The sequence below is a fragment of the Sceloporus occidentalis genome, unplaced genomic scaffold (genome assembly GCF_023333645.1).
Source record: "Sceloporus occidentalis isolate IW3139 unplaced genomic scaffold, rSceOcc1.0.p SCAF_13, whole genome shotgun sequence".
NCBI classification, from domain to species: Eukaryota; Metazoa; Chordata; class Lepidosauria; order Squamata; family Phrynosomatidae; genus Sceloporus; species Sceloporus occidentalis.
This window is the reverse complement of record NW_028316993.1, coordinates 6316727-6332471: the sequence shown is the minus strand read 5'-3', so window position 1 is coordinate 6332471 and position 15745 is coordinate 6316727. Positions and strand designations below refer to the sequence as shown.

Genomic DNA, 15745 nt, shown 5'->3' with positions numbered 1-15745 from the left:
AGAAAGAAAACCATGGCAACCCATCCCAAAAAGCTCTGCAAAAGGCAGCATCGCCCGGTCCTCTCACGTACCTTTTCTCCTCGTCTGCAGAAATGGTGAGGCTGAAATAAACAAAAACGATGAAAGAAAGAAAGAAAGAAAGAGATTGTTACATGAATTTATCACTTGCTTGCTACTTGCATTCATATCACAGCTGCTTTCTAATGTGGTCTCATCTTATTTGCACAATAACCCCAGATCTAATTGCAAGAAAATGGGTGCCCCCCAGTTCTCTGAATTTTTGTGTGGGATTATAGTTTTGGACTACAACTCCAAGCATCCCCCAAAGCAGCTTCTGGGAGTTATAGTCCAAAGGGAGGTAAATTCTGCCAGTTCTGGCTTAAGTCCTCAGCTCAGTCAGGCTCTGAACCTGAAAAGTGATGCCCAGAGAAAAGTAACTTTTTGTAAGCTTCAGTTCCCAGGTAAGCAAGGATCTGAAAGTGCGAGTTGGACAAAGAACGGCAACTTTGGCAAACTCTGGCTTAAGTCCCCAGCTAAACAAGGATCTGAATTTGCAAGTTGTCCAAAGACAGATAACTTTTGCAAACTCTGGTTTATGTTCTGAGCTCTTCAAGTATTTGAACCTGAAAAATGTCCAAAGAAAGATAACTTCCTCAAGCCCTGATTTTAGTTCCCAGATCAGCAAAGATCTGAACTCAACTCTCCCTGCTCCCAGTTGGACCAGCTACCTAGCACTGGGAGTCCCAGTACTATGGGAAAGCCAGTAATATTGGGACCGGCACCCTCCGATCCTCACATATCCCCACACTCCAGAGGCAGCTATGCCCCATGGCAATCCCTCTTCTCCCCACACCCTCCTTTTCTCCACTTTCCAAACTCACCGGTACATCAGCCCCATTTTTCCTTGGCAAAAAAGCAACCACAGACCCAAAGCCTATAGGCATGTTCTGCAGAAAGAGATGCTGAGAGCCAAAAAGGAGCTGCTGGACCAAGTGGGATGCAGGGAATGCGGCGGGGAAGGGGGCGCAAGCGGCATTTATGCGCCCCGCGATGGATGATGCAATGGGAGGCAATCACCACTCTCCCCCCATCTCCACCCCACAAACAGCTGGATCTTATTATCTGGTAGGAACTTGGCAGCAGTGGAGGAGAAGAAATAGCAGGACTTGATCTGCCTTGACCACAATCCTTGTTCCTCAGAGATGAGAGATCAGAGCAAAAGGCAAGCCCTTGGCCCAGATCCCAGCAAAAACGGGATGAGCGCCAAGGACCAGAAGCTCAGATCATGGGAAAAAGGGGAAGGGAAGGAGGAAGCGGGACCCACACACACACACACACAACTGTGATGGAGAATCCAGTCTGGGTAAACGCTGCTTCCCTCAGCTGAAATGGAGATACGCTGGGATAAGACCAGTAGCCAAGTGAAAGGGAGGAAGGCTATGAGATACTGCCCAGAATCTGGATGGGAAGATGCTACGGACTGGAAAGGCTGCCTTGTTTCTTGAGGCCCAAAAGGTCTGGAGGAAGAGTGATATGAGGAGGACAGACCTCTTCGCCCACATTTCCGTCCAGCAATGATTCAGACCATTGGAAATGTGGGGTGGAAAAGGAGCCGCTTGAAACCCTCCCAGTATTTTGCAGCCATTGCCAACATCCATCCCAAGAATTTGCAAGCAATTGCAGCAGCTTGACTCAAAGTGCCAGTTCCTGAGCTATTGGCTGCCAGGCCCTGGCAAGTATCCAGGAGAGAAGGAAATAATTGTGCCCAATATTAAAGTGCAAGTCCCTGGCATGCTGGGAAAATAGTTATTGCTGGTCCCCAACATCTGTCTGCCTGAAAAGCCTTGCTGTGGCATGCAGGACAGACCCAGAGGGCATCCTTGGACCCCAGAGAATCCCCTTTCCTCCTGGAAATGCAGGGAAAGGCAAAAGGCTAGGGGAGAGAATTGGTTAGTTCTTTGCAATAGTGCTGAATTCATCAACTCTGGCAGCAGCAAACGGGGTTGGCAGAAAAGGAATAGCTGGGGGTCAAAAGTGGCCTCCATCTTGGTCACCACTGGGATTGGTCAAGATGGGGTCAAGAGTGGAAGAGGGGTGCTGGTCAATATGGCATCAAACGTGATCTTTTCCCAGCATACTCCATTCCCTGCTCTTGCCATCCAACTCCAGTCTTCCATACTTTCCAATTCAATCAAAACTCTCAGTCCTTACTAAGCAATTCTTTGGAAGTGGGGAAAAATAAGGTTTCCTCTTCCATTTAGGGTTTTTCCCCACCTTCTCCAAAATGGATGCAAAACTGGGGTGTCCCCAGACCTATTGATTCTTGCTCTCTTCTATGTGCAAATGGTTCCTTTCATGGACAGAAAATAACCATCAATGGAGGCTGAAAATGCTCAAATGGATGAGAGATGGACACTTCAGGATCAGGACCTGGAAGTAACCTCTGCTGCCTTTTTTGAGGGATGGGGAACGTAGACGAGGCGATTTCCCAGGACTGGGTCTGGGGGCTGTTGGCTTTGGGATTAAGCTAGGCGCGTCCCACTCACTGCATCTCCTCCAGCTTGACCAGCAGGAGTTCGGCCAGCTGTTTCTCTTTGGCCTCCCGGATGCCCCGGTCTTTGGTCCGATAGCCTTCCAGCTCAAAGAGCTCCGACTCTCCTGGGGTCATACCCATTTTCCTTTTCTCCCTGTTGGAAACCAAGAAGGGTTCGATAAAAAAAAGGTGCACCTAAACATGGGGAAGAATGTCTTGACTGTAAGAGCTGCTTAGCAGTGGAACAGATTACATTTGGGGGTAGTGGATGCTCTTCTTTGGGGGTCTTTAAGCAGAAGTTAAATGGGCATCTTTCTGGGGTGCTTTATCTATGCATTCCTGCATGGCGGGGGCTTAAGACTAGGTGCTCATTGGGGCTTCCTTCCAATTTTAATGGAACAGACTGCCCAGTGGGTAATGGCCTCTTTAAACAGGTTTGTATATTCTTGCATGGTTGAAGAGGCTTGGACTAGCTGACCTTTAAGGTCCCTTCCAACTCTGCAATTCTGTGCATTCTCCAAAGTTAGGAAATCTAAATGCTCCGCAGCAGCCCAGGACAGACCTGGAACTAGATCTCCCAAGCCTCCAGCTGCGGCCCTTTGCTTTCTGCAACACCAGCACCAGACTGGAAACCAGTTTCTGGGTTTCCGTACCAGCTGGGCCGAGAAGCTGGACCATTCCCCCTCGGACACAGAGCCTGGTCACCCCAAATCTATCTCATAGCCTTATCCCTCCATCCCAATTCGAAGTCCAGAGACAAGACCTGAAGTCTTCCAGCTGCCGAGCGATTTCTGGCTCTTGGAAGTTCTGGATCTCCTGCAAGTATTTCCGCTGCTGGTCATCCGGAATCAGCTCAGGCCGGTTTCGGTCTGCAAAGAGAAGGGGAGAGGGAGTTTACCCCTCAAAGCATTCTGCAGAACTGGAGAAAGGGTTAGGAAAGGCTTTGGGGCTTAGGAGGCAAGGCCTGGATTCAGGTCCCAAGGCCAACGCTGCACAACAAGAGCGCTTCCCCCGAAACCCTGGACCTTTTGCATCACGCCCAAAACATCTCCTTCCTAGCTAAGGCCTAACAGTCCCAGGATTCCCAGCAAAAGCATGAATTCAGGGTCCTTTAAAAAATTCTGCAAGCCCACACTTCCATGAGAAAAGCAGATAATAATGCATAGATGCAACTTGCAAATTGCTGAACCAAAAAGCAGCGTATAAAAGTTAAAAGGCATGACAAATACACACACTCAATATAACAACCACTGTGGCATGTTTATGTTTTAAATGATTGCTTAAATAAAAATATCTTAGCATGATGATGTTGATCATCATCATCAATAGCAATTTTATCATTACTGAATTATATCATTATCTTGGTTTGGATTCGCATATTGTCTCCTGTGTGCAATCGGTGCACAAATACAATTTCAACAAAAGGGCTCTGGGGAAAAGAATGTGCATTTTTATTTTTATTCCTAATTTTGGATACTTGCTAGAAATAGGATTGCTCTGAAACGTCAGACTCCTTGCAGGTTGCAGGGATCTGGAGAAATCATGAGAACAAGAAACTCAAGACGGAGACGAAAGCTTCCAGTCCTCATGACTTTTCAAGTGAAATACCTGAATTTTCCCGGCAAACGCGACCCACAAAATGTCCCCGTCTAGCATGAAACAAGGCTGCAAAACTTTGCAGACTGGAGCCTCTATTTTCCCAAAAACCTCAGAGCCCAGGGCTTTCTTTCTTGCCACCACATTAATGCCACATCTGTGGCTGCCACGAAAGAGTCTGAGAAACTTTCCCAAACCTGCAATCGCTCCCTGCTTCCTTTCATGGCTCTCTTCCTGAAGGTCCGGAGGGGAATTCTTGTTGCTATATTTGTCCACAAGCAAAACACACACAAAGGGCCAGAGCCACACAAACACTCGGAATAAGCCTCACCCCAAACGCTCTCCCCGAAGCGCAGCTGTTTGGCAACCGGCCTCCGAAATAAACACAAGGGACTGTCGGAAGCCCTTCCAAAGGGAGGATTTTTCTCCTCTGTGGGTTTTTGTGCAAACATGGCATCAGCTAGACCAAGTCAGCCTGCGGCCACCATGAAAATAACCCCCATTAGAGCCATGCAAGCTGTCCTGGCACCGTCAGGTGGCCGTTTCTGGGGTGGCCCAAGATCCTATTTCATAGCCAACTCTGCTCCAAGGCGGTGGAAAAATGAGAGGGCAAAAAATCACTGCTGTTTCTGGGTTTCAAGCAACTGATGTGAGTATAGAAACATCTCCTTTTCTTTGACTGCAGCTCCCTACAGTGGATTCTGGGAGCCGCGGTCCAAAGAAAAGCAGCCCAGAAAAGGAACATTTCCAGACTCTTTTGCTGCTTGGACGAGAAAAGGACAGCAAATGAGTTCGGCAATGGGCTTCTGGAGGACACAATGCAAATGAGTTTCCCCCCTTAATTTCAGCAGGATGGACAAATGAATGGAATAATTTAAATGAAGATTCAGTCATTGTTGCTTGCAAAGTAAAATTCTGAGCACTTGTCTTGCTCACAGTGGTGGGATCCGAAAAATCCAGTAGCCGAAGGTGTGCTGAAGTTAAGGGGTCTGAGTGGAAATACCAGATACCTGGTAGTAGGTTTAAACTGAAAGACCTGTCTATTTGTAACCAAAGAAGACATATGGACAACTTAGTGTCAAAGTTACCTTTGCCTATCCTGTTTTAAAAATAAACATTTACTCTTGTTTCACTATCCACTTGGCCTGTGATTTAACATCCATCCATGCTACTGACCATTAAAAACCCACAGGGGTGTTGGGTCAAAGGAGAAGAAAGAACTGTGAGCTGGTGGGGAATCGTTACACTTGTCTTGCTCAGCATTCTCTAAGAAGATTGCAAGCGACAAGGTATAAAGTACATATAGGTAAAATAGGTGTAGATAAACCATAGGAAATGAAATGATGTGAGTGTTTCTAGCCTGCATTTTTGGGATGTGTTACTTTTTTTTCCTTGCATGCCCTACATTTTGAGGTGCCTTGTCCTACATACATGGCATGGAGATTTTGCTCTTGCAAATGTTCTCCTGCAGAAAATTCGTTCTGCGAAAAATGCCAGGGCCAGTTGCAGTTGCCAGGAGTGGCCACAGGGTGGTGCCACCAGGACTGAGTTATGGCTGTGTCCCTGGCGCTGCTCTGTGGTTGCAAATGAGCTCATCTATTTGGCTGACTGGCAAGTGTCCAGCAAGAGCCGTCCTCCCGGCCACTCAAACCCTTCTTGCACCCAGTTGCGCTAGCTGGACGGACTCTGCCCTCCATGCCCTCCCATCTTGACCCATGCAGGGTCACCAGCCTTCCTCATTTTCCAGGACATGTCCTACATTCCAACCTTCTGTCCAGGAAATCAAATGTAACAAATGTCACCAAATGCATCTGAGGAAGTAGGCTGAAGTTACGAAAGCTCATGCTGCCAACTTCTTCCTTTGGTTAGTCTCAAAGGTGCTAGAAGGTCTCTCTACATTCTGTCCAGGAGGGTTTCCAAAAAGTCCTTCCATGGCTAAGAAGCATGCATTTACATTTATATTCTACTTATGGTCTGATACATGACTCCATGGCAGTGTTTCCCAACCTTTCATCCTCCAAATGTTTTGGACTTCACTTCCCAGAATCCCCGATTGTCTGGCACTTGGATCGAGACCAGAAAATCTCCGGAAAAGTGGCAGGACTGGGCCAGTAACAACAAGCCCCATGAAAAGGGAGGAAGAAGCTCATTGTGCCATATAAGTGTTCCTGGATCCCATTTTAACACACCTGCAGCCTCCCTCCCCTCTTCTCCGCACCTGGCCTTCAGCCTGTTGACTTGAACACAAGCCCGACGGGGATCAACGGCTCACAGAGAAGCGCAAGTGCTGAGTTCAGCATCCCATTTCCCACTCTCACCCCAAAAAACTCTGCTAAACCTCAGTTGCAGACTTCTTCTTTTTTTGCCAAATTCTGCATTTTTATATGGGGAGGAAGGCTGTGTGTGTGACTGAGCCAAAAAGGCAAGAAGGTAGAATTACCCACAGGAGAAAACTGCAAACCACCCTTTCGTTCCCCTTGGATTTGCAAACCTTTTTGCTGGTCTCCATTGCCCCCCCCCCCCCCAGACCCTCCTCCTTTGCAGCTGGCAATTGCAGTTTGCTTTTGCCCAATATTGGTCCCAGTATTATTTTCTGCACAGAAAATGCTTTCTCCTGCCAAAGTCACGCCGCAAAGGGACGGTAAGTGTGCAAAACCCAGGCGCAGGATTATGCAAAAAAGCACCTCTGAAATAATTAATTTGCATCACACACATTTTGGTTACAAAGGTCCACTGTTGTTGTGCGTAAGATACACACAGGCTCCGTTCATTAATGTTATCAGTTGAGGAGATCATCAATTGCAGGCACCGCTGGCAACCTGGGCACATATTTACTCAGATTTGGAGGATGAGAGTTTCTGTATGAAGGCCCTGTTTTCTATTTCAGATCCCCTTTTGGTGGGTTTTTGTTAGCAGTTCCAGCAGAAGTCATATTTGTATAGTGGTTTTTAAAATGTATGTATGTATACACAATTGCAGGTTGAGTCTCCCTTTTCTGAAATGCTTGGGACCAGAAGTGTTTTGGTTTCCATTTTCTTTTTATTTTGGAATACCTGTATTTCCATATATGTAAATAATAAGATATCTTGGAGATGGGACCCAGGTCTAAACACAAAATTCATTTCTGTTTCAGATGCATCTTACATACATAGCCTGAAAGTAAATTTTGTGCATGAAATAAAGTTTGGGTACACTGAACTATAGTATAATACTACACATAAAATATAATATAATATAATATAATATAATATATAATGTAGTATTATAATATATATATATATATATATATATATATATATATATTATAAAAATAAATATAAATATAAAAATACTCCAGGACCAAACAGGTGTCTCTATCTCAGCCATTTATGTGGACCATTTTTGGAATTTGGAATATTTCAGATTTTAGAATTCCGGAGAAGGAAGACTTCAACTGCATGCAATAAAGATTTAGCAAAAAGGAAGATTTAGCAATTGAGTGGGAAATGATCATTTGTCATTTAATTGCTAAATCTTTATTTTGAGTGAGATCATGCAAAGGGAAGCCCTGGTGGGTGCAGAAGGCAGCCTTACCCAGCTCAAACTGCACATTGGTCGGAACTGGAACCCGCAGCAGCTGCAGAGAATAAAACAAAAGCGTTACGTCGAGAGGAAGAAACAGTTGCATCAAATGCCAGGAAGGACCAAAAGGTTTAGGGCTGAAGAGAAGGGCACCGGGAAGCATTCACTCACCCCAGCTTTGTCCAGGAAAGTGTGGCAGAACTCCACAAACTGCTTCTTCACCTCCTTCAGTCCCAAGCGGTTCAATATCAGGTCTGCATGAAGGTAGCAGAGCTGCAAAAGGGAGAGAAAAATCAGTTAAGGGAGACCCCAGACTCAAAACGTCAGGAATCAGGAGCTATGTTCCTCCTAAACAGTAGTGCAATGGTGACTTTTGACCCTTCGCACAATATTCCCAATAACGTGGGCCCTTCTTATCCACTGGGGTTTGGTTCCAGGATCCCCCCATAGATAACAAAATCCATGGATGCTCAAGTCCCATTAAATATAATGGCACAGCAAAATAGCGTCTCTTATATAAAATGAAATGACACAATTGTGAAACACACACACGGATGGATGGACGGATGGCCAATACTCACCACTGGGCTGGAGTCAAACTGCAGGACCACATGCTGGACAAAAACCATCAAATAGGCCGGGTGAGACTTCAAGGACTTCAGGTTCTGAAACAAAGTGCTCTGAGCATCTGGGTTCTGGAACTGCAGAGAAAAAAGGAAACCCAGGAATTGGGATTTTCCTTCCCTGTCTTCCTCTCCTCCGAAGCCACCCTCTCTGCTCCGCAGCCATTCAGACCCACTTTTAACTCCTGTGGCTGCATTCTGCAAAACCCTCGGAGCTGCAGTTTGGTGAGGGACTGGAAACCCTCTGGTTGAAAACTTCGGTCCATTCCCTGAAACTACACTTCCCAAGACCAGTCAGCGTGGCACAATGGTCTGAGCACTGGGGTACAACTCTGAAGACCAGGGTTGGATTGCCAACTCTGCCATGAAAACCCACTGAGAGATCTTGGCCAATAAGTCACACTCTCTCAGCCTCAGAAGATGGCAATGGCAAACCCTCTCTGGACAAATCTTGCCAAGAAAACCTCAGGATAGATTTGCTGCCTTAAGGTTGGAAACGACATAAAGACACACAGAACCTTGGGCAAAAAGTCACACTCTCTCAACCTCAGAGGAAGGCAATGGAAAAACCCCTTTGAACAACTCTTTCCTAGAAAACCCCATGACGGGTTCGCCATAAATTGGGAACAACTTGGAGGCACACAACAACAACAACAACGATAACAACAGCAACCAGTTTCCATGATTGCTTGACTGCATGGATTTAAAAAATCCATGGATATGGAGGGCTGACTGTACTTTGAATTTTCTTCCCAAAAGATTTAATACTGTATTTAAATATTGGGGAAGATGAGACTAGAGAATCCCAAGAGCCATATCCAGATTACAGATCCCAGGGTTTCCTAGCAGATCCAAGTAGGATGAAAGCGGTATAACTTGTACTGCGGATGCCCCCTTCCCATTGTTGCCATGCTTTTCTCCCCATCCAAGACGCTCCCACTGGGCGCTCACAGGCTCAATGTCGTTCTCGAAATCCTCGTCTTCTGCGCCAATGATCGCCATGGCGGACCCGCTTCGGGCTCCTAGTGCCGGGTTCTGTCCAGGGAAAGTAATAAATAGCACCAAATAAATCAGCCGCGGCCATTTCCTCAAGGAAATCCCACCGCATGCCCCCCTCGGAAGGGGCTCCTTGGACCTCTAGTTTGGGGTAATGTTTCCCCCCACTTTCCCCCACTGTTATCCCCTTCCCCAAATACTCACCCCATTGTAGCCTTCCTCCAGCTCCATCTTCCCTAGTTTGGGGGGGAACGACCCCCAGAAATTTGGTCAAGATCTCCAAGGGTCCAGGATTGGAATTATACTTTTAATATGGCACTAAAAATGAAAAGAAAAATAATTAATTGCAGGATAGGAAGACGAAATCAAAAAGCCCCCAAAACAAGCTCTGGCTTCTCAGGGAGGAATTTGGGACGATGCGTTCAACTGATACGTAAATGATCATCCAGCAATTTCATTCATTCCTCTACAACATTTCCTCCAAGAATGGCATGTATGTTTAATTCTATGTGAATTTTTTAATCCATGGATTCAACCATCTACAGATTGAAAATATTCCAAAAAGCAAAGCTTGGTTTTCCTATTTTATACAAGGGACACCCTTTTACCTTGCCATTGCATTTAAAGGGGCTTGAACATCTATGGATTTTGGCACCCTGGAACCAAACCCCAGCCAAGGATGCCAAGGGTCCCTACTGCGTTTCAATGAATCCTAGAGCTGGAAGGGACCCCCAAGGGCCATGCGGGAAGTCACAACTAAAGCACAATCTGCTTAAGTCCCTCCACCATTTTCATGGCACAAGGTCCCATCGCTTCTCAGAGTTGTGCTTGTGACAAACTGACTGACAAACCTGCCAATCAGAAGCCAGAGATCCACAAGCCAATCAGGTGCTGCCTGAGGAGTTTGAAGATCCGCTTGGCAGTTGGGTTGAGTCAGTTGGGGTTTGGAATCTTGAGGGATGAAGCTGGAGTTCAGTGGAGGAGAGCCTTAGGATTAGAGACTGAGGGAACCGTATTTGGATAATAGACCAAGGAGGGGTCTGTTAGGTCCAGAGAGGGACAGTATTAGTTCTGGAGAGTCTAGAAAGGAGAGACTCAGTGTAGCCAGAAAGAGGGGTTTGGGCTACATAACTTCTTGAGGGATAGTGTAGCCTCTGCGGCTGAGTCATTATTGGAAAGTTAAAACCAGACTTGTATATATGCAACAAAAGAAGCCACAGTAACCACTTCATGTCAAAGTTACCTTTGCCTTTTCTGTGTTAAAATAAACTTGTATTCTTGTTTCACTATCCACTTGGCCTGTGATTTAACATCCATCCACGCTACTGACCTTTAAAAACCCACAACAGGGGTGTTGGGTCAAAGAAAGACAGAATTGTGAGGTGGTGGGGAAACGTTACAGTGCTTTAGTTGTAACTTCCCGCATGGCCCTTGGGGGTCCCTTCCAGCTGTAGGATTCAGTGAAACGCAGTGGGGACCCTTGGCATCCTTGGCTGGGGTTTGAATCCAGGGCCCCCTCCGGGTACCAAAATCCATCCTTGCATCCCTCTCCCCCAGACTTTGCAAGGTAAAGTGTCTCACCCACACATACACATACCCTGGGGGGAAATACAGGAGACCGTTGTGCGTCTGTGCGCACAGTAAGTCCAAAGAGAGGAAGGGTTTTTTGCACAGAGAGAGGCATTGAAGCCGCCCGGGGCCAAGCCTCCCGTTACTCAGAAATTCCTGCGCAAGGTGGAGGTACGGCAAAGGCATGAATGCTCTCTCTGTCACCTACAAAGAGGCCTCAGAGAAGCAGCTGCAGCGGGCAAGGAAACTCCGCACCCCACAGACACCGCCTGACTCACAACAGGGCACAGTGCCAGCAGCAGCAGCAGTAAGTTGGCATCCTGGCATCAGGGAGGGGTTGGCTTTTGGGGAAGGGAGTGAGAAATGTGGGTCAAAATGCAACGGCAGAAATGGCAGCACTTGCCCCGTTGCAACACTCCCGCGTCCAAAGGCGGGTGGCACGCTCTCCTATGGCGCACGCAAACGCACACGGCACACAACACAGACGCACAGTGGGTCCATGGCAAGGATAGAGAATCGATCAATTGCCCTATAGAAGACTGGATACAAAAAGTAAACGAGCGAAGAGAAATGGTCAGGCTAACATATATGATTAATAATAATTGTGTTTTATGATGTAATTGTACTGTGTTATTAACATGTTGTTCACCGCCCTGATCGTTGGAAGGGCGGTATACAAATAAAATTTTTATTTATTATTATTATATTTATTATTTAATAAATTAATAATTAATAATAGTAATAGATACCAAAATCCATGGATGCTCCAGTCCCATCAAGTACAGTGGCATTGCAAACTGGTGTCCCTTATACAAAAGGGCAAATTTACAGTGCTTTATAAATAAAATGTTGTTGTTGTTGTTGTTGTTGTTATAAAATCCTTTTTGGACTTTACATATTTTGAAGACATTTTCAATCCGTGGATATAGAGGGCCAACTAGGCAACACATGCAGGAAAAGAGGCCTAATCTAAGTAACACGTTGTAAACCGCATTTAGAGAGAGTTCTCAGCCCTATAAAGCAGTAGAGAAAGTGTTACTGCTGACATCTGCACTGCAAAAATAATGCGGTTTGGCACCACTTTAATAGCTATGGCTCAATGCTTTGGGATTTGTAGTTTTGAGAGATATGTAGCCTTTCTCTCTGAGAATGCTCTGATGCCACAGAAAACTACAAATCCCAGGATTGCCTTGCATTCAGCCATGGCAGTTAAGGCAGCGTCAAACTGCATTTATTTCTGCAGTGCAGACACAGTGCTGATCCAACCCTACACTTTGCGCCACACTTTTGGTGGCCAGGGCTGAGCCAGGATTTGAACCCTGGTCTCTGGAGCAAACCCCAAAGCCTGTTGTTGCTTTCTGGGCATAGCAACTCTGCAAAGAGGACCAGGCTGCAGCGCAGCGGTTCGCTCAATGCTACTTGCGCTGTGGCTGCGCAAACAATGGGGTTCGGCAATATCTCTGGCGTTCCACCACATTTCTAGTTTCCGTGAACACTTTCTTTCCGTGCAGAAACTGGTGGTTTCTCCTTCAAAATGTCCTTGCGTATCAGCTTTGAACTGCTAAAACAGCTGTCAATCCCTCTCTGGTGCCAACTGATATCTGTACTGGCCTCTTCAAAGCCAAAACATTTCAGGGCTGTGCTGCAGTGTGCAAAGATAGTATGTGGGGCTACAACTCCCATCGTCCCCAGCAATAGTCTCCTTCCTGCTGCCGCACCATGAAGTTTCATTGGCTTTCCTGACATGGCTTCATCTCAGGCAGGAATGGGCTTAAGAATGTCATTTATAATACTCTCTGCCTTCTTGACAAACAAAGTTAGTGGACCTTTCTGGAGATCTCTTAGAAGGAAAAGAGCATGTTCTGTTCATTAAAAATACTGTACTGTTTCACTGTATTTTTAAAAAATGCATTGTATTAAAAACTTAGGGTTGCAGTAAGTCAGAAACAACTTGAAGACACACAACAACAGCAACAACAACAACATTGTGTTCACATTTTCTGCTGCAACCTTCTCCAGAGTTGCTTTCTGCTGAAAGAAGATGAAGAACGGAGCTGTGAACCGAAGCTGCAATGTCACAACACACCCACAAACCCCATTTTCCTGTGCTGCCTTCCTCGCAAGAGGACAGGGAACAGTGTGTGTGTTTGTGTAGAACAAGGCCCCTCAAGGGGACACCTGTGTTCCTGGGGCTTTCCCCATCTTCCCGGCCAAAAGGGTCAACTCCTGGGGCAGCCCAGCTCAGCCTGAAACAAAAGCCGCCGTGGCTCAGAACATACACAGAGCGAGAGCGGACGGTTTCCTGGAGCCGGAAGTGATGCAAACGCAGCGGAGACACACAAACACACAGACACACAACAGGCCAAGGAGGGTGAGGGGAAGGGAGCCTTTGCTGCCTTAAGGGGTTGCCTTGCCTTTGGGGGACTTCATGGGTTCAAAAGGCAACTGCAGAATGACAAGAGAAAAGGGCATGAGAGCTTTGGCGCATCAGAATAGTGCACCATTCTAAATAGTGCACCATTATCCAAATGCATGCTTTTTGGAGGCATTGGACTACAAGTCCCATCAGCCCCTTCCAACAGCACACATCCATGTCTGCAAGCATGTACATGGACCTAAAGTCACCATCTTCAAGGGGACATTCTTTGAACTCTCAAGAGCTGCATCCGCACCACAGACATAATCCAGTTTGGCACCATTTTGACTGCCGTGGCTCAATGCTATGGGATTCTGGGAACGGCAGTTCTTCGTCTTCTTTCTTTTTTTAAAGACATTTAGCCTTCTCTGTTAGAGAGCTCTGGGGCCACAGCAAACTACAGTTCCCAGAATTCCACAGCACTGAGCCACAGACGTTAAACACGCGGCTATCTTTATGCTTGGGCCTCAGTCTGCCTCAACTGAAGCAAGTCGAGAACAAAAAGGGGGAAAGTGGGAGGAAGAGAGAGACAAACCGGGAGACTTTAAAAGCAGCTGAAAAAGTGGGAAGGCGGAGGATGGGTCAAGACCATTCCCGCAAAACAGGGAACGGTTGGGGTCTTTGCACAAAGGCACTGGGGTCCCGGGCAGCGATTGCGTTTCTCCTGCTTGCAAACTTGTTCCTTTCAGATAGTCATGATTTGAAATAGCCCCCGCCGGGGTCACTTCCCGCCGTCTTTTGGGCACATGGAAGCCCCGTGGAAAAGCCCCTGCCTCGCTTCCGCTGGAAGGATGGGGAAGGGGTTACATTCATGGCTATCTGGAAAGAGAGAGCGCTTTGGGGCCAACACAGCCAAGGCCCAAAGAAAGAGGAGCATCAAGAGGCGCACAGCCATTTCCTGCTGCAACCACACGCCTTGCCATGATGATGATGCGCCTGCAGCTGAACCTGCTCCCTTTCCTCATTTCCCTTTCGCGTCGCAAGTGTCACACTGTGACCTTTGGGGGGCAGAGACCTGTCTTTCCTTCTGCTGCTCTGCAATGAAATGCAATATAAAACAACACAGTGCAATATAAGGCAATGCGATGCAATATAATCCACTACAGTGGTCCCTTCAGATTCACTGGGGTTCGGGGCGAAGGACCCCCGTGAATGTGGAAAAACCACAAATAAAAGAACACTATTCTTATTAGCTAAGAGAAAACCTCTCTAGGAATCTCCAGGTCCTCCAGTGCAACTCTATGGCCAAGATCTGCCAGAAGCTGATAAGAGAATCAAGCAAATGCCAAGAGAAGTGTTTTCTCTAGGAACTTCTAGGTCCTCCAGCACAACTCTATGGTCCCCTTTTAGCACAGTTGTGCTGGAGGACCTAGAGATTCCTAGAGAGGACACACATATCAACACCACAAATAACCAAAGCCACAAAAGTCAAAGCTGTAAAGATGGAAGGCCAGCTGTATCTCCAAAGATGCCTTGTCCCTCTTTCCCTTCATTCATGGCCTGAATAGTCCCACAGACAACTTGCAAAACATGGCTTTCAAAGCCACAGGGGAAATAAACTGATTTAAAGCCTCCCTTCGCTCTCAGTCTCCCTTGAAAAGGAACTGCATCCAACATCCCAGAGATTTCCAATTTCCTGGCCTTATTGAGGCCCACAATCTCCCCTCCGAAAGCAGCCACCCAAGAAAATGCCTCTCTGGTCAGCAAAATGCGCCTGGTGCATGAATGCGCTTGGGCCAAAGGGGCGAAAGGGGTCCCAGGTGGGCCAGTCCTCTGCAAAAGCCCCAATAGCTGCAGCCTCACAGGGATCCTGTCCCCCAAAACAGCCCTAAATAACACTGACTTCCATCAATAATCCAAGGGCCTACTGAAGCACTGGCTGCATCCGCACTGGAGAGAGAACCTGGTTTGGCGCTGCTTTTCGGCATCCTGACTCAAGGCTATGGCATTCTGGGAGCTGGAGTTTGTTGTGGGGCCTGGAGTGGAGCTGAGAGAGTGTGACTTGTCCAGAGTCACCCAGAGATGCTCAAGCATATGCAGAAAACATACATGATATACTGTATATATATATGTGTGTGTGTGTGTGTGTGTATATACACACACATATACATATATATATGTCTACAGTCTCTCTCTCTATATATATATACACACACACACACATACAGACACACACACACACACATATATATATATATACACATATATACATACATATGAATACAGTATATACATCTCTCTCTCTATATATATATATATACACACACACACACACACACACACACACACATCTCTCTCTCTCTCTTTTTCTGTGTGTGTACACAGACACATATGTAAGTTGTGCCCCTTCCAGTCATGGATGGAGCTAAACCCTGGGCTCCAGAGTCCAACCTTCCAAGCCCTCTCTGCCAAAACACACAACAACAACAACAACAACAACACACACAATCC

At 46.6% G+C, this 15745-nt stretch overlaps 1 protein-coding gene across 9 annotated transcripts in view; it reads right to left on the bottom strand.

Moving 5' to 3' along the window:
• The window catches only part of LOC149304728 (rho guanine nucleotide exchange factor 1-like), a 45519-nt gene that overhangs the window by 29300 nt on the left and 474 nt on the right, over positions 1 to 15745 (bottom strand). For 7 of the 9 annotated variants that reach the window (XM_089478704.1, XM_089478702.1, XM_089478707.1 and 4 more), the window contains exons 2-9: positions 9514 to 9627; positions 9265 to 9348; positions 8272 to 8391; positions 7862 to 7963; positions 7703 to 7745; positions 3297 to 3402; positions 2547 to 2687; positions 72 to 101 (exon numbers count right to left, since the gene is read on the bottom strand). In XM_089478704.1, coding sequence (XP_089334830.1) covers positions 72 to 101; positions 2547 to 2687; positions 3297 to 3402; positions 7703 to 7745; positions 7862 to 7963; positions 8272 to 8391; positions 9265 to 9348; positions 9514 to 9540 — 653 coding nt within the window. In that variant the 5' untranslated portion in view covers positions 9541 to 9627. Of the gene's footprint in view, positions 1 to 71; positions 102 to 881; positions 1165 to 2546; positions 2688 to 3296; positions 3403 to 7702; positions 7746 to 7861; positions 7964 to 8271; positions 8392 to 9264; positions 9349 to 9513; positions 9628 to 11281; positions 11381 to 15745 lie in introns of those variants that run through there. The other 2 variants (XM_089478703.1, XM_089478711.1) reach the window with 2 other exon arrangements.